The 21,535-nt window shown below is 44.4% G+C and overlaps 5 protein-coding genes across 8 annotated transcripts in view; 3 read left to right on the forward strand and 2 right to left on the reverse strand.

Moving 5' to 3' along the window:
• LOC103130101 (NACHT, LRR and PYD domains-containing protein 3-like) overlaps window positions 1–2,689 on the reverse strand; it is a 7,658-nt gene extending 4,969 nt beyond the window's left edge. The window contains exons 1-4 of the mRNA XM_007541406.2: window positions 2,630–2,689; window positions 1,860–1,972; window positions 1,116–1,194; window positions 746–977 (exon numbers count right to left, since the gene is read on the reverse strand). Of these exons, the coding sequence (XP_007541468.1) occupies window positions 746–977; window positions 1,116–1,194; window positions 1,860–1,972; window positions 2,630–2,689 (484 nt within the window). The remainder of the gene's footprint in view (window positions 1–745; window positions 978–1,115; window positions 1,195–1,859; window positions 1,973–2,629) is intronic.
• A 2,398-nt stretch (window positions 2,690–5,087) lies between these two features.
• On the forward strand, window positions 5,088–10,041 carry f2 (coagulation factor II (thrombin)). 2 transcript variants are annotated; one of them, XM_007541383.2, is made up of 17 exons: window positions 5,088–5,113; window positions 5,213–5,376; window positions 5,479–5,614; window positions 5,724–5,804; window positions 5,899–5,978; window positions 6,056–6,080; window positions 6,405–6,470; window positions 6,546–6,654; window positions 7,275–7,411; window positions 7,511–7,804; window positions 7,894–8,010; window positions 8,315–8,441; window positions 8,533–8,700; window positions 8,925–9,098; window positions 9,193–9,371; window positions 9,624–9,694; window positions 9,828–10,041. In XM_007541383.2, the coding sequence occupies exons 3-17, from the start codon at window positions 5,542–5,544 to the stop codon at window positions 9,978–9,980; spliced, it is 1,854 nt and encodes a 617-aa protein (XP_007541445.1). In that variant the 5' UTR covers window positions 5,088–5,113; window positions 5,213–5,376; window positions 5,479–5,541; the 3' UTR covers window positions 9,981–10,041. The 2 variants fall into 2 exon arrangements, with proteins under 2 accessions (XP_007541445.1, XP_016521145.1); XM_016665659.1 differs by lacking the exons at window positions 5,088–5,113; window positions 5,213–5,376 and having other exon boundaries at window positions 5,429–5,614.
• Window positions 10,042–10,095: 54 nt separating this feature from the next.
• Window positions 10,096–15,498, reverse strand: LOC103130083 (zinc finger protein ZFMSA12A-like). 3 transcript variants are annotated; one of them, XM_007541389.2, is made up of 11 exons: window positions 15,398–15,498; window positions 14,690–14,854; window positions 13,950–14,137; window positions 13,797–13,865; window positions 13,263–13,292; window positions 13,095–13,193; window positions 12,897–13,020; window positions 12,439–12,827; window positions 11,573–11,969; window positions 11,047–11,502; window positions 10,096–10,608 (listed from the first exon to the last, which is right to left on the reverse strand). In XM_007541389.2, the coding sequence occupies exons 2-11, from the start codon at window positions 14,694–14,696 to the stop codon at window positions 10,382–10,384; spliced, it is 1,986 nt and encodes a 661-aa protein (XP_007541451.1). In that variant the 5' UTR covers window positions 14,697–14,854; window positions 15,398–15,498; the 3' UTR covers window positions 10,096–10,381. The 3 variants fall into 3 exon arrangements, with proteins under 3 accessions (XP_007541451.1, XP_016521144.1, XP_007541450.1); XM_016665658.1 differs by having other exon boundaries at window positions 13,263–13,340; XM_007541388.2 differs by having other exon boundaries at window positions 10,101–10,608; window positions 13,263–13,343.
• A 332-nt stretch (window positions 15,499–15,830) lies between these two features.
• Window positions 15,831–19,105, forward strand: LOC103130082 (histone H3.v1). The gene is made up of 4 exons (XM_007541385.2): window positions 15,831–16,156; window positions 17,538–17,762; window positions 17,842–17,940; window positions 18,048–19,105. The coding sequence occupies exons 1-4, from the start codon at window positions 15,854–15,856 to the stop codon at window positions 18,153–18,155; spliced, it is 735 nt and encodes a 244-aa protein (XP_007541447.1). The 5' UTR covers window positions 15,831–15,853; the 3' UTR covers window positions 18,156–19,105.
• A 100-nt stretch (window positions 19,106–19,205) lies between these two features.
• Window positions 19,206–21,535, forward strand: part of LOC103130084 (vesicle transport protein SFT2B) — a 4,262-nt gene continuing 1,932 nt past the window's right edge. Inside the window, exons 1-6 of the mRNA XM_007541390.2 lie at window positions 19,206–19,435; window positions 20,507–20,596; window positions 20,695–20,780; window positions 21,152–21,233; window positions 21,311–21,346; window positions 21,435–21,493. Coding sequence (XP_007541452.1) covers window positions 19,364–19,435; window positions 20,507–20,596; window positions 20,695–20,780; window positions 21,152–21,233; window positions 21,311–21,346; window positions 21,435–21,493 — 425 coding nt within the window. The 5' untranslated portion in view covers window positions 19,206–19,363. The remainder of the gene's footprint in view (window positions 19,436–20,506; window positions 20,597–20,694; window positions 20,781–21,151; window positions 21,234–21,310; window positions 21,347–21,434; window positions 21,494–21,535) is intronic.

Here is a 21,535-nt window from a genome sequence, read left to right on the forward strand (position 1 = left end):
TTCCTGCTTTAGCGATTCCCTCAAACACATACAGGGACTTCTTCTTTAGGGAGGATTTAAGGTTTTGTTGACACATGGAAGGAGTTTCTACAAACAGACAAAAGACATGACCTGAGATATGGATCACTTCAAAACTTTTCTTCTTAAAATAGGGCAAAGTAACAAAAAGATTCCACTTTTCAATCATAGGAACATCCATCACTATCCTATCTGAGAGCCAATCAGGTTTTTGGTGAAGTTTTTTTGACTGCAGCCTCAGGAATGTTGCCTCCATCAAGAACAGCTCAGAGGATGGAGATGCTGACAGCATGGGCCTATGAGGAAAAGTCAAGGCTAGCATGACATTCTGGCAAGGAAACTGTGGCCATTTTATGAGTTTCTGATCACGACCATCTCAGGAGATGATCAGGTCTGCAGAAGTGCCTGAGCAACATCATCATCTATGGAAACACCTGCAAAATGATTCTCCCCTTAAATACATTCAGAAGGAGTTCAAAGTTTTGCGACATTGTGAGTCAGCAAACCCTAAAGTCTTTATGTTTGTTCCCTTCTGGTTTTTGTGCTGAACCTTTTCCTTGAACTGCTGTGATTCATGCAATGGAAGAAATTAATGCAATAAAATAATTATTTCTTTATTAATATATATTAAGGCAGTTTGATTTTACAAAATGTGTTGCATTAACCATTTTACTTCATTGTTTTTCAGTTAATTGGTTGAAAATTGAGATTTTAATAATTCTCTTACTGCTCTGCAGACGCTCCGCCAATTCCTCCTGATTCATCTTCCTCAAGAAGAAAACTATGATCTTCAACAAAGCTTCTGTGCTGCTCCTCCTCCTCTGCTCTTCATCGTCATCCTCCACCACCTCCTCATCCTCCCCCTGACTCTCTGAGCATTCTGGGTAACATGGATTCAAAACTTTCTGGATCTTCTTCAGTTCGTTCTTTGTAAAAAGGATCATGTTTCGCTCCAGCTCCTGAAAAGGAATCCCAGATGATGAGAAGTGAGACTGGATCAGAACATCAGGTCCATGTTGGACAGACTGGAGATCCTGGATCTGGTCTAAAAAGAGCAGCAGGAAGAAGTTCTGACTGAACAGAACTGATGTACAGACCGTAAATATGGAGTCCAGCTGTGTTTGGTGCTGCTGTGCAGACGGACCGCTGGGAACCTCTGAGCTCTGCTGGTCCACTCTGAGGAGGAACCAGGAATCATTTATAAAAAACACACAACGTTGCAGATGTCTTTCAAATTTAATGATAAATGTTAGATACTTTCATGTATTTGTTTTTCCATTAAGAAAAAGGTATTTTAGATGGTTGCTGTTAAAGTTGTTTTAAATCAGAATATGCTTTAATTTTTCTCTTTCTGTTTTCAGCTCCTCAGCCAAATGTTTGATGCTTTTGTTTTGAAAATCTGCTCCTGTTGGTTAAAGTCTAACTGAGGGACTGACCTCAGGTCTGGGTGGGATTTCCATCCTCCTGTCTGGTTGCTCTTCAGGGACAAACAACTGGGTTCAGGTTCTGGATCAGAACTTGGTCTTTGGTGGTTCAGGGGAGACAAAAGAACATTTTAAGTCCATTTGTTTTGGTTCCAACCTGCATTGGAACCAGAATCCCGGTGATCCTGGTTCCAAACACGTTAAACAACATTAAACCTTTCATCCATTCAGAACCAGGTCAGCTTTGGTTACATTTGTCTTTCATCAATTTGATCTAAATTCCAGGTTTTGAACTCTGATCAGATTTAGTGGCTAATTAATTAATTTTTACGTCAAATATGGACAAATTCAAAATCCTGAAAAGGAGCCTTTGATTCTACTGAAAACAGATCAGTTCATCGTTTTCATTTGCTTTACCTGGGCAGAAAGAACTGGTACTGATCCAGTTCAGATGTGCAGAACCTTCCTTTAAACTGAAGAGGTTCTGACTTTGATTGGTTGCTCCGAAATGACAAACAGCTGGGTTGAGGCTGAAGGACAGAATCCGAACCAGAATCAGGTTCTGGTTCCCAGAGACCGGTTCTGGAGGAGACATGGGAATAAATAAATCTAAATATGAATAAATGTATAAATCAATCAATAAATATATAAATGCATTTATAAATCAATAGATACATTTTAAAAATTAAGAAAAATATTAATCAAGCAAGCAATAAAGAAATTATAAATACATCTATAATTAATAAATGAATGAATAAATATGAATACATTTATAAAATAAAATCAAAGAAAAATTATAAATGAATAAAGTTAATAAATGCATTAAGAAATATTTTTTTAAATCAGTAAATAAATCAATAATCAAATAAATACATAAAGATATAAACACAAACAGAAATAAAAATAAATATATCTTACAACGTTCATTTCCAACGTACCTTCAAATTGATTTAACACTTTAAGCTGCCTTAAAAAACTCAATATTTATATCAGTACATCAATATATTACCGTTTATTACATTTAATGAGACACAACTGTTTTCAGGTTATTACATGTCAAAACGTCTCAAGTTTTGCTGAAACTGAGTCACTCCGGATATCTAGAAAATAAATGACCAGGTGAGAGTCTGATAGCCTTGAACTGCTTTATTGTAGCAGGACAAAAGATCAACATCACATTGACTCACGTGTTCTTCAGAGAAAGTCTGGTTCTTAACAAGCCGGGTGGACTCATAGCAGCTCTTCATGGACTCGGCATTCTGGGAAGAAACTTCAAATAGAAAACAATCAGTAGAGCGACGTGGTGAATCCAGTTGGTAGCTTTTCAGCGTTTCTCTGCATCTGGGTCTGAAGCTTAAACAGACATGAAGCAGGACAGATGTTAACAGGCTGAACATGGATCATCTCTTTATTGCTTTAGTCATAATTTTTCATTTTTAGTTATAATTTTTCACGTTTACAACAGTAAAATAATTCTGCTGATTCATCTTTATCTCCCACCTGCTGCAGCTGTTCAGAGAGCTGCCTATGCAATGTTTGTGATAAAAATAAGTTGCATCAATTTGACTTAAATGTGCAGAATATAAAAGATAGCAGCTGAATAAATTGCTCCAGTGTGAAAGTCGACCTCAGATGTGATGAAAGCAGAAGTTTATGATCAGGTTAAAGGTGAGAGGAGGGTTAGTTTATCCACATCAGATCCTTTAGAACATCTTGGAATGAAGCTCAACTAATGGTTTAGATTTTAGTTCATAAATATCTACTTGTTCGAAGGTAAAATATGTCCACCTCGAACTTCGCTTATTATCAACATAAGAGCCTCAGCGTGGGAGCAGCAATCCAAGATGAACTTTTTTATTATTTTTGATGTTTTCATTTATATCTGGTCAGCAGCAGAGGAACCACAGAGTTCTGGTTCTCCCCCTCGGTCAGCTGCTCTCACTTCACTTTTTAATTAAAAGTTTATTTAGCTCCTTTCAGTCAGGTGTCTCTGCTTCACATTCTCTGACAGTTTACCAATCCTGGGTTTCCCCTCCTGCTGCTAATCCGACAGAAACATCCAGTCGTTTCTAAAATTAGATTTCAGCCTAACATGAAATAAAAAAAAAACGCTCATCGTTCACCCTCAGATCTCCAATCTACCATCTGATCTTATGATCAACAGGCTAAAAACGGGTTTTAAACATTTTAATAACTTGGCTTTATTTCACATGTTCTGACCTTTAATTGACGCTAAACAGAAAATCCCGAATAAAGTGAACTAAATGTAGCAATAGATCTGAAGCTGGATTTGTTTTCATTATTTTAATAAAACTTAAACAGTTTGTACAGTAAAACTAAAATATGACAGAATGAAGAAAACAAACTTACAGCGTTGAAGGCGTCTGGAGAATGAACGACTTCCTGTTTATTAGCTCCGCCCACCGAGTTTAGCCGAACCTTAAATCCACCTTCAGGAGCAGAAATCAGTTTTTACGCTCTGCTGACAGTTTTCCCGATGACTTTGTTTTCGTTTTCTCCATTTAATTTTCTGTTTAGTTTTGTGTATTTATTTTTTTCCTAGAATTATTTGAAGAACTTTTTCTGATTTAGAGCGTTTTTCATGTTCACTAATGGAAACAACGAGCCTAGAAAATATGGAGAATAATAGAAAATGAACTCAAATGTTTTTGTTTTTTTTGTTTTTTAAATCAGAGGTGATGTTTGATTGAAGGGAAGAATTAAACCTCAAATTCTTAAAAACACTAAAACACTCAGAAACACTCATAAACATAAACACTGAGTGTCTGAGTGTCATAAACACTCAGAAACGGATTAATTCACTGGTGAAACTAATTTAAAAAGGTTAAAATTATAAAATTCATTCAACCAACCGGTTTAAATCAAATAAAATCAGACTTACAAGAAATTAAGAGAATCGAGAGATTACGTTTGTTCAGTGATTTTCAGGAGCAGCTGTTTGTCTCCCTCTGGTGGTGGAATGATAAAACTGAAATGAGCGATTTTAGCCTCAATCGCAGCTGTGTGTCAATGCTTCATGATAATGTGGATAAAATTGAACCTGCTGCTGCTTCCAGGTAAAACCTTTCACCTGCTTTCTGATGGGTTTTGTATTTCTATCCTGGAATTAACCGCTTGCCTCTTTAGCAGAGCTTAAAATGTGTAAAGTAAATTTAATTTAAATATTAAATCTGGAAAGTTAAGGAGTGCAGTATTGAAAGCCTGTGTCCTCGGTGTCTGATGCCTGTTTTTAGTAATATATTCTGAGACGTGTTGGTGAGTTTTGGGTCGTTGTTCTGCAGTAGAAACCAGCTAACTGATGGTTGGACTCATATTTTCGCAGAAGATCGAGGATAGTCAGGATGTTTCTGGTAAAAGTGAGAGGGGTCTTTGTGTTCTTTTGGGTCAGCAGCGGTTCTGGTTTCGGAGCTTTCTGATGGGGACCAGAAAACCATAAGACTGTAATTATAAACTTCACCAGCAGAGGGCAGTGCTTGCGCTTTAAAAGGGTTAAACTGTTTAATTTTATGATATAAAGTTGTTAAAGTAAGCACTGAAAATGATGGAGAAATGTGGAAATGTTCTGGATCATTCTTCTGTTGAACTGTTCCTCTGGTTCTGTTTGGACCCAGCAGAACTGAGTGGGGAGACTTTCACCTCCGTATCTGCAGGTAAATATTTGATCTGTGAGCTGAGCCGAGTCACACGGAGGTCCGATCAATAAGAACACATCTGGTACTTTGATCTCTCCTGATTCTGTTCTCTCAAAGCTCCTAAAGTAGAGTAGGGTGAACCTGACCTCTGACCTCCGACCTGCTCCATCAGAGTGTCAGACACAGGTTGTTCTGAGAAGGAAAAGGCCAGCAGGTGTTCTCCATGTCCCCCAGCTGGTCACAGGAGGTTCTGTTTGGTCCGGATTACGTGCTGGATGACGGTAAACAGGACAGGAACTTGCATTAAACATCCCACTCATCAGCCAGACTCACACTTTGACCCTTCAGTCGATAAGCTTCCCCCTCTCTGCTTCCACCAGCAGAGTTCAGACAGACGCTGAGAGCGCGACTGGACGTTGCTGGGTCGGGTTCTGAGGTTCTGGATCATGGTGGAACCCACGTCTAAACAGGCCGCTGTTCTGCTGCTGTTTGTGCTGCACAGCTGTCTGGCCAACAATGGTACCGAGTATTGACTCTGTTATTCGGGTCCTGGTGGGATTGTCTCCAGAGATGACATCTGAATATTAATCTTTATATTGTGTCTTTTGATTATTTTATGTTTTTCCAGTTTTTCTCAACAGCCATCTGGCTTCACAGGTTCTGACCCGAAACCGCCGAGCCAATCAGCTGTGGGAGGAGATGAAACCAGGTAACTCAGCAGGTCACAGCCGGCTGGACACACACTCTCCTCATGTGAATTTGAGCGGTGTGTGTGTGTGTGTGTGTGTGTTGTTTCTCCTCAGGTAACCTGGAGAGGGAGTGTGTGAAGGAAATCTGTGACCATGAAGAAGCCAGAGAAGTGTTTGAGCAGAACGATAAAACGGTGCGGCTTCACTGTAACTGTCATGGCTAACCGCTCTGAGATCAGATCAATCTACAATAAACTCTTTGTTTCTGCAGGAAAAGTTCTGGGCCACATATCTGGGTACGTAAAGATCCAGCAGGGTTTTCCTCCAGCTGTAGGGAAGAAAAAGGAAATAATCTACAGACAATGATGTTGTGATCAGACCATTAGCTTAGCCTCTTTTGCTTTTGGTTTAATTAGACCTAAATTAACTTGAAGTTTATCGGTTCTGGTGACATTTACTCCCAGAAGAACCAAGTTGTTACTGGACTTGGTGCTGATTTAATCCAGTTGGGTTTGTAGTTTAAATGAAGTTTATTCAGCTGATGCAGCTGCACTGCAAACAGAACCAAAGTCCAGAGCAGTTCAGCACACAAACATACAGCTGCTGTTTGTCTCCAACAGACTGTAAAGGAACTGAGATGCAAAGAACAAAAGAAAACATCAACATCATCAGGGACTGTGTGCAAGGTAACAAACCGGCTACCAGAAGGTAAAGCAGGTAGCCAGTCGTCACATGGTTGGTAACAGTTCTGCTGTGTCCAGGTGAGTGCGTCATAGGTACTGGACAAAGCTATGAAGGAGACGTCAACATCACAGAATCGGGCAAAAAATGCCAATACTGGACAGGCCGGTTCCCTCATCCCATCTACAGGTATGTTTACCTCACCAGAACCTGAGGAACACAGCGGTTCCTGAGGCTGATGAAGGTTTCACCCAACGATCTCTGCTGCAAACTACTAACATGACCACGGCTGAGTTATCTACGAAACAACTTCACTACGTAAAAACATCATAGAACAACAACCAACCATCCCAATGACCATCTGACCAACCAACCACATCTTTAACAATCCAAGCAATTGATCAACCACAAGTTCATGTGTGGCACAGAACAACCAATCAATGAATCAATCAACTAACTGGCTAAGATATTAGTTCACGGCTTCCCAACTAACTGGACTACTAATTTTATAAATAATCAAACCAGCTAATCTGTAAACCATCAAACCAATCAGTTAGCCAGCTTAATGAAAGCTTGAAGAGTCTCATTAATCACCAAATCTGAGACATGATATCAACCAGCAACATCACAGAAATAACAACCCATGTTCATGAAAGCCAAAAAAAACATAAATCTGCTACAACCCAACCAGTCAACCATTCACCAACTCTTAAGCTAACCAGAACCAGTCAAATGACCAACAACAACCAATAAGTGTGAAATTTTAGAACTAATGGACCTGAAATTCTGTGGTGACCGTTTGCCTGCAGGGAGTTTAACGCTTCAGAACCAAACAGCATCTTGAAGGAGAACTTCTGCAGGAACCCTGACAACCGTCCAGGAGGACCTTGGTGTTTCACCACAGACCCAACGGTCCAGAAAGAGACCTGCAGAGTACCTAAATGTGGTAAGAGTCCACCTGAATTTATTGAAACTCTCCCTTCATGGTCTGCTGCCTCCAGACTGCTGTTTGGATAGTTTGAGTGAACACCTGTTTCTTGTCAAGGTGAGGTGTATGTCCCGACCACTGTGGCACCAGAACCAGTCAGAACTACAGTGTGTCTACCAAGCTATGGCATTGACTACACCGGTGACCTCAGTGTCACAGCGAAAGGGCACACCTGTCTTGCGTGGTCATCACCAGAGGCTGTAGCCCTGAGCCGGGATAAGGATTTCATCCCTGAGGTGGTTCTGGAGAGAAACAAGTGCAGGAACCCAGACAACGACCCTGAGGGCCCCTGGTGCTACGTGGAGATTTCTGGGAACATCACAATCGACTACTGTGACCTGGATTTGTGCGGTACAGTACCAACCCATGATCTGTGGTTACACCAGCATACGGGTCGGCTGGCCCCTCACCTGTCGCTGCTGTTCACCTGTGTGTCTCAGAGGATCCTCTGCTTGGTGGAGATCAGATAACAGACGACAGAGGAACGGAGCGAACAGTCCTGGGCCCCGAGAAAAAACTCTTCTTCAATCCTGATGCCTTTGGTCAAGGAGAAAGTGGTGAGTCATCTGATCACAGCTCTATTATGGCCTGTGCTTGTAACAAGCAACATATTACAATGTTGCTAGTTAAAGATTAAATTACATAAAGAATGTAACTAGTCATAGCTGTTATCTGTATTTTAATAACTAAGTTGATATTTAGACATAAAATTGAACACAAAAAGATCCAGCAGCTGCTAAAAACAGTGTTTTTTGGCTAGGTCTATTGCCTGTTGGTGTCTGTTTCACTGCACCAGCTGACTGAGATACTGGCAGACTGGTGTGTTTACTGGTTTTGGACGTGTCTGTCCTTGTGTTTCAGTCTGTGGGCAGCGTCCTCTCTTTGAACAGAAGGGCAAACAGGATAAAAACGAGAACGAGCTCCTGGAGTCCTACAGAGAGCAACGGGTCGTTGGGGGTGACGATGCCGAGGTTGCTTCAGCTCCATGGTAACCGCACCTACAGCTACGAGACATCATGGCTGCTCACCACAATAAAAGACAGAGCAAGAGATAACCAGAAGGATTTTGCTGATTGCAGGCAGGTGATGCTGTACAAACGCAGCCCACAGGAGCTGCTATGTGGAGCCAGTCTGATCAGTGACCAGTGGATCCTGACTGCAGCGCACTGCATCCTCTACCCGCCTTGGAACAAGAACTACACCGACAAGGACATCCTGGTCCGACTGGGGAAACATGACAGAGCCAAGTGAGAGGTTCCCAAACACTCTTTAGAAAAACACAACCTGACGTTAAAAATATGAAACAAATCAAACCTCAACCCTGTTAAAAGTCCTGGAAACCAAGCGGTTCAGTTGAACGGTGCCGTTCCTGCCAAGTCCAGAGGTCCAAGCCAGAAGCAGTGGAGGTGTATGTATAGTTTTGACATGACATCCATGATGACCGGAGGTGCATCCGTCTTCGTCTCTCCAGGTTTGAACGAGGAATCGAGAAGATCGTGGCGATCGATGAAATCATCGTCCATCCCAAATACAACTGGAGGGAGAATCTGAACCGGGACATCGCTCTGCTGCACCTGAAGCGACCCATCACTTTCTCAGACCGGATCCATCCCATCTGCCTACCCAGCAAAGAGGTCGCCAGAACGTAAGATGAACACACCTGTCTGTCCAAACCTTTACATGTCAACGTTTTTGTCTTTATTGTCCAACTGGAACCAGAACCCATGTTTCCCTCACAGGCTGATGAGCGAAGGCTTCAAGGGGCGAGTGACCGGCTGGGGGAACCTGCAGGAAACCTGGAACCCTGCAGCCAGAAACCTGCCTGCAGTTCTCCAACAAATCCACCTTCCGATAGTGGAACAGGACACCTGCCGCAAGTCCACCTCAGTGAGGATCACAAACAACATGTTCTGTGCAGGTAACAAACCCAGTCGATTCCTGTTGATCAGTCAGGTCTCCACAATGACTCCATTTAGACTTGGACAACACTCTAGTTAGGAGTTCTGGTTTGGAAAGTTTAAAAATTCCTACTGAGGCACACAGAGCCCATCATAACTCTGATTCTCTGATTGATGGGCAGCAACAGTTGCTCAGGTCATTCCTGATGTCTTCCTGCCCCGAGGTTCTCCTCCTGTTGCCCCCATTTAAATACGAGGCTTTGTTTATACAGGTTATAAACCAGAAGAGAGCAAACGAGGCGACGCCTGTGAGGGTGACAGCGGAGGACCGTTTGTGATGAAGGTAAGGAAAGAGCCTGCAATGCTTCACCCAGCAGGGGGTGGCATCTTTAATAAAAGAAGTTAATGGGTAAAAGTCTTTGTGATTGACTCGGATATGAGTTTCCAGCCTAATCCAGAATCTGCCCTGTGTTCAGTACCCGGCAGAGAACCGCTGGTACCAGATCGGCATCGTGTCCTGGGGCGAGGGCTGCGACCGCGACGGGAAGTACGGCTTCTACACCCACCTGTTCAGGATGGGCCGCTGGATGAAGAAGGTGATCGAGAAGACAGGAGGAGACGACGACTAAACCCAGAACATCAGTCACTTCCTGTCAAACAAGCCAATAAAAGTTTGACCACATCGCCTGATTAACTCCTCCGCTTCAGTCATTTAGCGTGGAAATGAATCATTGATGCACAAAGTTTAATCCGAACGGACGTCCAGCGGTTTTATTAAGAGGTTCTGCACAAACAGAGACATCTGAGGTTCTGCAAAGAGATCCAATAAATCTGTTTATCATCTCAGCTGAAGAGAAGTTAATCTAATAAAAAACATATAAACATATTTACATGATGGCTAAAATATATCATTTAACTGCTCTGCATCCGGTCTGGAAATAATTCTCTTTTATAAACATTCAGCTGTTCACACTGTGAACTGGGATTTAAGTAGAAAAATCAGAGATCATAACAGCTGTTCTTCAGGAGGTCAGGCCTCCTCGACAGGCTCCGCCTCCTCCTCGACAGGCTCCGCCTCCCTGTCAGTGGTCCTGTGGGTCAGCAGGTGTCGGTTCAGGTGAGTCTGTCGGGTGTAGCTCTTGGAGCAGAAGGTGCAGGGATGAGGACGAACGTTACTGTGGGACAGCAGGTGCTTCTTCAGGTCGAACCGTCTCCGAAAACACTTCCCACATTCAGGACATGAGAAGGGCTTCTCTCCTGGAGGAGAACCAGACGGACAGAACTGGGTTTACTGGACATGTTGTAGTCGGACAGAAGGGGGCAGTGTGGCTGACCGTCAATAAGTTACAGACAAATCTTGATCTGTTTTAGAAACTGTTCACATGTTTGTACTTTACACTGACATGCCTGGTGAGGCTAACTGACAAGCTAATATAAACAGTGATGCTAACTGAGAAGCTAGCAGAGCTGCTAACAGAGACACTGGTCAGAGAGGCTAACAGGGATTCATTGCTTATAAAAGTCTAAAAACTCAAATGCAGCAGTGAGATTAGCTAGTGAATAAATAAATCCTTTAGTTCTTTATATGTTCTGATCTGAATGTTTACACAGAACCTGCTTTTATTCTTGCTCCTAACTGTTGGCTAACATTCAGCTCCAGGACGCTGCTGGTGGAAGGTCATGTGACCAGCTCACCTGTGTGTATGCGGCGGTGCTCAGTCAGGTGGCAGGAGATGGAGAAGGCTTTCCCACACTCCTGGCAGACATAGGGTCTCTCCCCTGTGTGGGTCCTCATGTGTTTCTGCAGGTCTCCACCAGAGGGCCACGCCTTGCCACACACCGTGCAGACGTACGGCTTCTCACCCGTGTGCTGCCTCACGTGCACGCTGAGGCCGGCGTGCGCGGTGAAGTCCTTGGGGCAGTAGGGGCAGCGGAAGGGCCGCTCCCCGCTGTGGGTCCTCAGGTGGCCCTCCAGGCCGTCGCAGGTCTTGAAGCACTTGCCGCACTGCGGGCACAGGAAGCGGTTGTCGCCGCTGTGGGTGGCGCGGTGCGACTGCAGCCCCGTCACCGAGCTGTACGACTTGTCGCACTGATCGCACTGGTAGGAGCGGGAGGAGTGGCTGCGCTGGTGGATCCGAAGCTGAGTGACTCCTGCAGATGGAGGCGGGTCTAGTTTAACTCTGTCTCCCTGTTTCTGACAGTCAATCGGATCGGGTCTTACCTGAGAAGCTCTGGTCACAGAACAGGCACCTGTAGATGCACTCGGCTCCCTCGGCTGAGTGCGTCTGCAGGTGGCGCAGCAGCCGCGCCTGCGAGCTGAAGGTCTGCGCGCAGACGGAGCAGCTGAGGTCGGGCAGCCGGTGGGTCTGCTTGTGATTGGTCAGACTGGACTGGAGCTGGAAGGCGCTGTCGCACTGGTTGCACCGGTAGACGGGCCGGGTCAGGTGAGTGCGGCAGTGGGCCACCAGCTCGGTTCTGGTGGTGAAGGTGGAGCTGCACTGGAAGCAGGCGTGGGCCCGGACGGGGTGGGGCTCCCCCTCACTCCGACCCTGCTGAGCTCCAGATCCGTGTTTTCCTGACGACCCGCAGGTTCTGTTGGAGCGCAGGTGGCGGATCACCTGGGGAGCAGCTCAACGGTTAAACAGGCAGAATTATGTGTTTTCCAGGAACATTGTGCATTAAAATGACACTATAAAGTAACCAAAATATAAAATATGACTTAAAAAGATTTTACTTCCTGATTTGAGCCTCTGGTTTTTCTGAAGCTATGCCTTCAGGACGCAAACCCAACATGGCTCCTATATTAACCCTTTAAAGTTTCTACCAGTGTTGCAATAAGTAACTCCCATCATGAGCTCACAGGTGTTTGCTAATTGCTGCTGGCTAGTCTGAAGGAGCTGAGTGGGGGAGGAGCTACGTTTGAAGGCGGGGCTAGGCGTTTTGCACAGCTGAATGGTTGCCATGGAGACTACAGGACTTCGCAAATATACATGAAAGACACAAAGCAACTCCGGGTATGCTGCTGATGAGCGAATAAAGCTAAAAGAGTCGATGTTCCAGCCTGAGAGCCTGCAGGTAAACACTCACCTGGGAGCGGTAGATGAAGCACTTCCCACACGCAGGACACCTGTGAGCCACACGCTGGGAATTATGGGAAATGGCTGTGAGCTGGGAGCCCTCTGATTGGCTAGATGAGTCTTTCATTCTGACAGGATCGGACAGCGTTTGGTCGCTGTCCCACCTGACCCCGCCCTCCACCACAGGTGTGACTCCCTCTGAGCTCTGATTGGATGCCTCCTGCTCCTCCTCCGACACGCTCTGAGCAATCACATCCTCCGTCATGAGCTCCACCTCCACCTTCACGTCCAGCTGCGTCGGGCCTCCGTCTGATTGGCCGGCTGGGTCAGGGTTGGAGGGGCTAGTGAGGAGGGGGTGGGACCAGGCTGACAGGAGGGTTTCCTCCGTTTCACCACAAACTAGAGAAGAAAATAAAAGGATCAGAACGGATCCAGATTCAGAACCTCCCTCTAGTTCTGATGTCGTACCTGCGGTTGTTGCTCGACCCAGTCGGCAGTTCTGATTGGTCAGGAGCTCCGTCAGGTGTTTCCTGTCCGTCTCCTGCAGAGAGTCCTCCAGAACACAGGGGGCATCGTGGAGCCAATAGGCCGCCTGCAAGAAGACAGGACAGCGGGTCAAATGGACGAAGGTGTGAGGAAGAGGAGGAGCGGAGAGGTTCTGAGCACCTGTCTGAAGTCCGGCACCGGGAATAGCTGCTCGATCCGAGTCAGGAGGTCCGACAGCAGCGACTGGAGGGCGGAGTCAAAGCGCTGGTCAAACACTTCCTGGAAGAGGAGCAGAGGAGGCGATGAAGAGGGAAGGAGTCCCAGGAGAGCTGCAGCGAAACCACCCACCTGCAGGAGGCGCTGTGGGTCGGCAGGAGTCTGAGACAGAGAGAGGAGAGCAGAGCAGCACTCAGTCAGCTCTTCATCCTGCTGGAGGAGGAAGAGGAAGAGTCAGTCTTCTCCATTCCAGCTGCTGAGATTTTACCTACTTAAAGTTTTTCATCTTTTTGACGAGGAATAAAAACATCTTATCATTTTAAAAAAGAAAAATCTGAAAAGTATGGCATGATTTCTATTCAGACCCTCTGACTGAACTCTTTGTACAACATATCAGCGTCAGCTCAGGACTTTGACTAGGCCAGTCTAACCTATAATATCTCTGGTTGAATGTTCTGGCATGTTCACTCTCGGCTCTTCTACTTTTGTATTGATCGACCACAAAAACATCCCAACAAAACTAATTCTAGAAAATCAGTGTGAATAATTTTACTGTGAGTTAGACTTCCTCTTTTTCTTGGTACTTTAATGAAGTTCCTGCTCAGCGAGTTGATTTAACTTCCTCTTGATAAACCTGAGTTTGCAACATTATTTCTGCGGTCTTACCGATGCTTTGGAGATGGAGTGGATCCTCTCCAGGTGAGTCTGGTCATCAGAAGGGTGAGAAAGGGTCACCTGAAAGATGTTAGAGTAGGGGATGTGTTCTTCAGCACACTTTTTAACAACATTTTGTTTCCAAACAGCCGTCCCAACGCCCACCTTGGCCCTCAGAGCCAGCAGAAGAACACCTCTCTGCCTTTCTGTCAGCAGCTGCGGGACGGCCTCGGTCACCAGGGTAACAAACTCCTCCAGCATCCCATAATGCTTCACACTCTGCTGCTGGATCACCTGCCACACGGCCGCCGTCAACAGGCGGAGAGGGGGGAGGAGGAGGCGCAGAGAGGAGGCTGTGGAGGAGACGTGTCATGTTAGACACAAGGAGGCTCATTCTGTGGAAATGACCTTTTCTTCTGATCAATAAGTTGGATACAAACTTGCTGTTGTGTGGAAACAAATAATGGACTTCACAATAATGTCACTCAAATAATTATAATTATCCAGACTTGAGGATAATTGTAACTCCAGACTTTTACTGGATTGAGGCCAAGGAACTGACCCGGATCAGATCCTGGTGGAGCTGGTTTAATAAAACTGACTAATAGTTAACTAGAGTGAGACAACAGCCAGTTACAGCAGTGTAACTATCGGTGTAAGTTGCAATAGTTGACTTATCGACACGCCGATTTAAAGAGAAGCGCCAGCTGATTGGGAACCAACAGTTTTTCCGTGTTGATGGCAGATTTAAAGCGTTTCAAAACGACAACAGAGCAGAATTAGATGTTTTTTCTTTGGGCTTCAAGCTAACATTAGCACTGCTCTGCGGCACAGCTTTATAATAAAAGTGTTTAAAGTTGGTCTGTCCTGTTAAAGCAGATTAAAGTGAGTCAGGGAACTCTCACCCTTCATCCTGGAGCTCACCGACTCTTATCCTCCTCTTATATCCGCCCTGTGCAGCTCGTCTAACGGCTAACTTTTTGTTTACAATCAATCCGCCACCAGCCGCTGGCTCCGCCCACTTCCTGTCGTATCGTAACGTAGGAAATACGTTCCGGTTGCGCATGCGCCTGGAGAAAATGAAATAAAATTAATATAATAGATATATTTACTATATATTTTTTGAATTTATGACATTTTTAGTACGTTTTTACAGTTTTTCCACTGAAATTACTTCAGAATTTAAATTACTTATTAATATTACTACTATTATAAATCATTATTATATAAATATATGCAATAAATATTATTATCATTATACATTTGTAGAATATAGATGTGAAGTTTCCAAGAGGGATATACTTTGTTTTTCTAAACAGATTTGTGTTTATTAATATGGTACAATTGAAGATCCCCCCAAAATTTTTTTATCACATAGTCATATAAAATCCCTATCAAAAGGGATAAAATTGAAAACGAAATTACAGCTGGTGTTTTGATGTTGATTTCCAGATCTGATTTCTCTGTAACTGTTTTATTTTTCATTCTTTAAGTATGTCAAACATGTAGTTTAATAGGTTCAGCGTGTGTTACATTATGATTTCTATTTTTGCAGAAAGATTAGATGTAGCAAGAGAACAAGAGGAGGAAAATGCACTGACTCAGAACCTCACCTATGACTGGAGCTGGTTTTATTACACCAGCGTTTATCAGATCGATGAAGATGATGATCAATGAGCAGCTGAAGAGCAGCAAGGTGTTTTCAGCTCATGTGACACAGATCCTGTAAGCAGGTGTAATCTCCTCCACCTCCTCCTCCAGGGCTTCTCTGAAGGGATTACTGCAGACCTGAGGTCAGAGCGCCACATTCTGCAGAAACAAACACAAAGAAAAGCAACAACCGGAGACAGAAGAACAGCTGAGGATGGATGTGTGGAGGCGCTGAAGGCAGCAGAACAAGTCCACCGCCTGGATGAACCTTCGTCTTACTGGCTCCTCTACGTCTGCTGCTATGCTAACCAGCTAACCTAATCTCTCCTGGGGCCTACAGTGGACTTCAACCATACTTTGGTGGTATTATTGCTGAATAATCAAACATTCAGTCCCAATAGTTGGTGCTGGTGAGGCAGATGGATCCAAACAGAGAGGAAGATGTGTTTTCAGACGCTGAGGACTCCTTCCCTCTGAGAGAAGACCAGGAAGAAGAGGATGAAGAGGAAGAGGAAGAAGAGGACGAAGAAGAAGATGCCAGGATCTTCAACGCCTGGATGCAGCAGTACAGAGGAGGAGAACATCAGAAGAAGCAGGTGCAGGAAGAGAAGGAGGAGGATGAGGAGGATGGGGAGTCAGAGGGAGGAAGACCTGAAAGCAGGTGCAGCTTTGAGCCGCCGGTCCAGATGAGGGTTGACCGCCGCTCGTCTTTGCCCTGTCCGGTAAGAAAACACAAAGTGTAGCTGATGGTTTAACGATGGGTTCCCAATCAGCCAGATGTTTGTTCGGTTCTTCTGGATCTGGTCCAAGGTTCTTACATCCTAAGGTTCTGTTCCAGGGTCCAGAATAGCTGCTGGTTAACTTCATGGTCTCTGTGTCCTGCCAAGGTCAGCAGATGGGTTACCTAACATAACGATGGGATTAGATATGAAGTCTTATGGAAGAGTCTGGAAGTCTGGATGAGCCTGGATGTTGACAGAGAGGTTAGGGTCCAGAGTTACTGGATGACATCCTTTTATCCCTTTACTTCTTATTAGTAATCAGTTCATCAATAACTTTAGGCATTGAATTCTATCATTAGTGATCAAAGATTTTGAAACTCTCAGTTTTCCTCAAGGTTGGCTTCAAATGACATTAAGGCAACTTGATGCTAAATGAGGATTTTAAGGGTTTTCCCTGCACTCTGGGTTATGCTAGGTCTCTGTCGACCAGTAAAACCAGTTCTTTTAACAACAACTCTTTGGGTTTTCCAGATGTTTCAGTTCATCTTCACAGGTATACGTGAAGGAACTTCATCAGATTATTCCTAGAAGCCTCATAGAAGTTCATGAAAGGGATTCCTCATGGCGATCTGGTGAAGGTAAACCACTGAAACTGAGGCGAACCCTAAGACTGAAGGGCTGAAACATCTGGATGTCTTACTGTAATCTGACTCAACCGGAAATAAATCCCAGCTGTGTGAAATGATGGTGAAACACCAGTTAAAAAGCTGCTTTGCTCTTTGTTCAGTGATGAAAGAAAAGCATGAAGATTAGAACAAACTTAACTAAAATGGATGGGACCCAAAAGACACCTAAAATGTTTTAAAACTACTGATGATAAATATTGAACCTCCTGACTCTTTTCTTGTCCTCCTATTTGCTTTAACATGCTCCCAGTTGCAGCATCTACAGATGTGGAGGGCTTTCTTGATGTTTGTGTTCTTCCAGAACAACAACAATGATGACCAGCAGACTTAAACAGTCAGATCAGTTCACTTCACTTCATTTAATCAGAGCTTTCAATCCTCCCAGGGTTTACAGCCTCTGATCTCCTTCGCAGTGAGAGCAGGGAAACGCTGCGTTGGCTGTCAACCCTTCAGAGCTTCTTCACTGCTGTATTTAGCTCTGGGTCACTCGGCTCAGGGTGCTGCACCGCGGTTCATCTGGGTGTTAGACAGAAACATGACCTGAGAGCAGCTAATCTGGCCTTTACAGCTACTGAAACCAAACAAGACAAATAGGACTTGGTTGGATTGCTGTTTTTTTGTTTGCTTGTTGGAACTTAATTCTTAATAGATTGATCAACTGATAATAGGCTGATTGATCGATCGTCTGTGTCCAGGCCACCCTCACGTCCATGCAGTTGTCTCGCCTTCACTCCTCCACATGTGCTCCAGTAACGGCCAGGGTTTTGCTGCGACGCTCCTCCTCCCGCCGCCTCCTTCCCCCCCCACAGGAAGCCGCCGTCCCCCCGCTGGAGCGAAGACCCTCGCTCATTCCCACCATCCCCGAAGCTGTGCCTCCTGAGAGGCGGGGCCAGTTCAGAAGACGGAACGTCATGTCACTGGTGGGTAGAAAGCAGGTTGATGTCCTCAGCTCCACACGTGATTCAGAGAGTTTATGTGAATGAAATGTGTGTGTTGCAGAGCGATGCGTACAGCATGTGTCTGATCTGTCATAATGACTTAAGCCAAGGATCAGGAGGGACCAGAGAGCTGCAGTGTACACACACCTTCCACAAAGAGGTAACACACCCACAAAGAACACACTCTCCTACTATGCTGACCTCATTTAGTCACTTGTTTTAGCCAAGTCTTCCTGGTAAAGGAGTTTCTGTTGTGTCTCCCTGCAGTGTATAGAGGAGTGGCTGTGGAGGAAACAGTCCTGTCCAACCTGCCACGTCCAGGTGTGCATACCTCAGCCTCTCTACTGGAGCTCCACCAGGGTCAAGGTCCCCTGAGGCCTCCCTGAGACTGGACTATGTCTTCAAACGGGTCCTATGACTTCATCACAAATATCCGCTACCCATCCTCTGAAAGGAGCACTTCGTTACAAGCTCAGCTGTGATGACAGACTTCTTCCAGGTGAAAGTTTTTCTACTGCTACAGGTCTCTGACAGCGATCCATGTCTGTCTCCTCATGCTCTGTTTATTGGACTGGATGAGTTTTTAACTGCAAGACCAACAAGTTCTCTACGGTTCAGCCGCCTGCCTTCATAGCACAGCAACACCACTGGGCCCCATCGCCCTGATTTTACACCAGAAATCCTTGTCAAGTGTTATCACTGGTTTTTAAAAAGTTTTACAGTGGAGAACCTTACAGATCATTCAATGAATCACACCTTTTATGAGTTGATGGTCAAACCAGCTTCTTCCAGTGATTCCCATTGGCCCAGACTGGACGGTTCTTCTTCAGTTGAAAATCTACTAAGGACTAAAAACATTTAAAACCTTCTGGAAACAGGCTACATTTCCCTGACCATGTATTTAAAGGACTTTTTTCTTTATTGAGACAATATATTTATTTACCAATTAATTTTGTACACTGTTTTCTTCTGCATTGGCTAGATTTGCTTGTCTGTTCAGCATTTTGAGCTTGTTTTTAAATCTTCTCAAAGGCTTGATAAATAAGAAAATATTTTTATGAAATAAAACTGCAGCTATGGTTGGAAAACACTAGTGAATAATGTTGAAGCTGAATTACAACAGCTGTAACCTCATTGTAATGTTTTGTTTTGTTTTATTTTTTACAGCTTTGTCAATGTTATAATGTTTCTTTGTTTGTTTGTTTTTTGACTGATTACACATAAACATGGGTGCCGGCTGCATTTTGCTTTAACATTGTATAAAAACATCCAAGGATGTAAAGTGGTACTTTTGCTTTAATAAAGAAATAGCTATTTTAGTTTTATTTGAAGAAATTGTCTTATTTAAGTAAAAACAACAAAATTTTCCTCATATAAATGTTCGGGGTGAAACAGCGCCTCCCTCTGACGCGTTGTGGCCAGAGGCGGTACTGCAGGCGGAAGTGCTGCACCTGTTGAGGTAAAAGTCTGTTCCCCCTGCCGGAAACTTTGACGGCTCACCTGGTCTACCTGGACCCACCGACCCGCGGACTGCTGGGAAGGTTCTGGACGTTCTGCGGCGGTTCTGGAAGGAGACCGGCTTAATGGATAAACTGAAGCAGGTTCTGGGCGGACAGGACGGCGGCGGCAGCTCGGATGGGAGCGGCATACTGGAGGTGCTGTTAGCCGCTTACTGGGAGGAAACCAGTTAAAAACCACAGAGAAACAGGCTTCAAGCTAAAACTGGAGTTAGAACTAGACTCAGATGTTAAATCCTAGTTTTACATTATAATCGGAGGAAAAGGTTTATTGTTTACTCCGATATAACCTTTATAAACCCGTTTATGACGATGCTGCAGGGCTACATTTAACTTAGCTGTTTTTCACAGGATATCTAAGAGTTCTTTGTCAATAAGACCTCATAACATAATTCGGTATATGTAATAACAAAAAAAAAATATCAGAATGTTAAATTAAAACGGAAACCGCTGCTGTTATCGTTCTGAGGTAAGATGAGCTTCTGGTGCCATATAAGGAAGAAAGCAACAAATATTAAAAAAAATATATATACACTGTTATATATATATCCGTCCATCCATCCATCCATCCATTTTCTGAACACCCTTGTCCCTTAGTGGGGTCGGGAGGTTCTGGTGCCTCTCCAGCTGACGTTCAGGGTCACCCTGGACAGGTCGCCAGTCTGTCACAGGGCAACACAGAGACACACAGGACAAACAACCATGCACACACACTCACACCTAGGGACAATCTGGAGAGGCCAATTAACCTGACAGTCATGTTTTTGGACTATGGGAGGAACCCAGAGAGAACCCACCATGCACAGGGAGAACATGCAAACTCCATGCAGAAAGACCAGGGCTGGGAATTGAACCCAGAACCTTCTTGCTGCAAAGCAACAGAGCTACCAACTGCGCCATATTACAACCAGTAACATGTAAAAGAAAACAAATTTCTGTATTTTTTATTTTTTTTTTTTACATTTTACTGGTCAAATATGAAAATACATAAGCTAAGAATTCATTAAATCTGGGTTTTAGTTTCATAAAATTACAGCTGTACAGATTAAATTTTTCCAATATTACTATTAGGTTTATGACAAAGACTTTGGGTCTATATTTGGTCAATATCTAAATATTTTACTATTAACAGGGTAAAATATGTGCAGAATGTTTGTTTTAATAAGTTGCATTAAAGGTTTTTAATGATAAATGACATCACGCCTGCAGAGAGCCAATCAGGCGTCCACTCTGGCCTGGGGGACCCGGATGAAGGGCTTCCTCATCTGCTTCATACTGGGGGCCGTCTGCTCCATACTGGTGAGTAAATATTATCCCTTTATAACCATTAACAGATTTAATATTCCAGTGAGTCGAGTTCTCTGTCCCTGATGGAGGACATGTTGTGTGTCCAACAGGCCACCTGCCTGCTGTGGATCCCAGGGTTTGGACTTCCTGTGTTCGCTGTCCTCTACACCGTAGGAAACCTCTGCGCTCTGGCCAGGTACCAACCAGAACCAACCAGAACTGAGCAGAACCTTTAGATTCTGATGGAAACAGAACCTGTCCTGGAGCTGTGCAGATGGAACTGGGTGTAGTTCTCATGTGAACTTTGTAAATGGTAGCCATTTTGGTATGCAGATGCTAAGACAACAATAAACCAGTCACAAGCTCAGAACTAGCTTTCACCTCGTTCCTATCTAACTTAGGAACAATATAAGTACATTCTAACTATTACTCTATTATGATTTTAGATTTTTTATTGTTGCCATAGCAACTCCTTAGCAACTCCCTGCCAAGATGGCTGCCAGTTCTGTGTGTTGCTGTAATGTCGCCCCCTTGTGGTGAAACTGTTCCCATTGGCTGTCGTTTCAGCACCATGTTCCTGATTGGTCCGTTACGGCAGCTGAAGAACATGTGTGCTAAGGTCCGAGCCCTGGCCACCGCCATCATGCTGGTCAGAACCAATCTTTGGCTCGTTTTAACGGTTCCAGGTTCTGGTTCCGGTTCTGACTCTGATGTTTGTGTCTGCAGGTCTGCCTGGTTCTGACTCTGTGCGCTGCGTTCTGGGTGAGCATCGGACTCTGTGTGAAAACATCCTGGTTCTGTTGTTGGTTATTAGAACTCTGTGGTTCTGGTTCTGGTTCTGGTTCTGCAGTGGAAGAACAACGGCTTGGCGCTGCTGTTCTGCGTGCTGCAGTTTCTGGCCTTCACCTGGTAAAACACACACACACACACACACACACACACACACACACA

Source organism: Poecilia formosa, unplaced genomic scaffold (genome assembly GCF_000485575.1).
Source record: "Poecilia formosa unplaced genomic scaffold, Poecilia_formosa-5.1.2 Scaffold606, whole genome shotgun sequence".
NCBI classification, from domain to species: domain Eukaryota; kingdom Metazoa; phylum Chordata; class Actinopteri; order Cyprinodontiformes; family Poeciliidae; genus Poecilia; species Poecilia formosa.

Excerpts from the sequence above, each read along its gene's own strand:
- LOC103130082 (XM_007541385.2), top strand. The coding sequence starts at position 15,854 with ATGGATCCAAACAGAGAGGAAGATGTGTTTTCAGACGCTGAGGACTCC. Across the intron at positions 16,157-17,537 it reads GCTCGTCTTTGCCCTGTCCG|GCCACCCTCACGTCCATGCA; the intron begins GTAAGAAAACAC and ends GTCTGTGTCCAG. Across the intron at positions 17,763-17,841 it reads GACGGAACGTCATGTCACTG|AGCGATGCGTACAGCATGTG; the intron begins GTGGGTAGAAAG and ends TGTGTGTTGCAG.
- LOC103130083 (XM_007541388.2), bottom strand. Across the intron at positions 12,828-12,896 it reads GGGTCGAGCAACAACCGCAG|TTTGTGGTGAAACGGAGGAA; the intron begins GTACGACATCAG and ends TTTCTTCTCTAG. Across the intron at positions 11,970-12,438 it reads GCTTCATCTACCGCTCCCAG|GTGATCCGCCACCTGCGCTC; the intron begins GTGAGTGTTTAC and ends GCTGCTCCCCAG.
- f2 (XM_007541383.2), top strand. The coding sequence starts at position 5,542 with ATGGTGGAACCCACGTCTAAACAGGCCGCTGTTCTGCTGCTGTTTGTG. Across the intron at positions 8,442-8,532 it reads GAGGTTGCTTCAGCTCCATG|GCAGGTGATGCTGTACAAAC; the intron begins GTAACCGCACCT and ends TGCTGATTGCAG. Across the intron at positions 9,372-9,623 it reads AAACAACATGTTCTGTGCAG|GTTATAAACCAGAAGAGAGC; the intron begins GTAACAAACCCA and ends TTGTTTATACAG.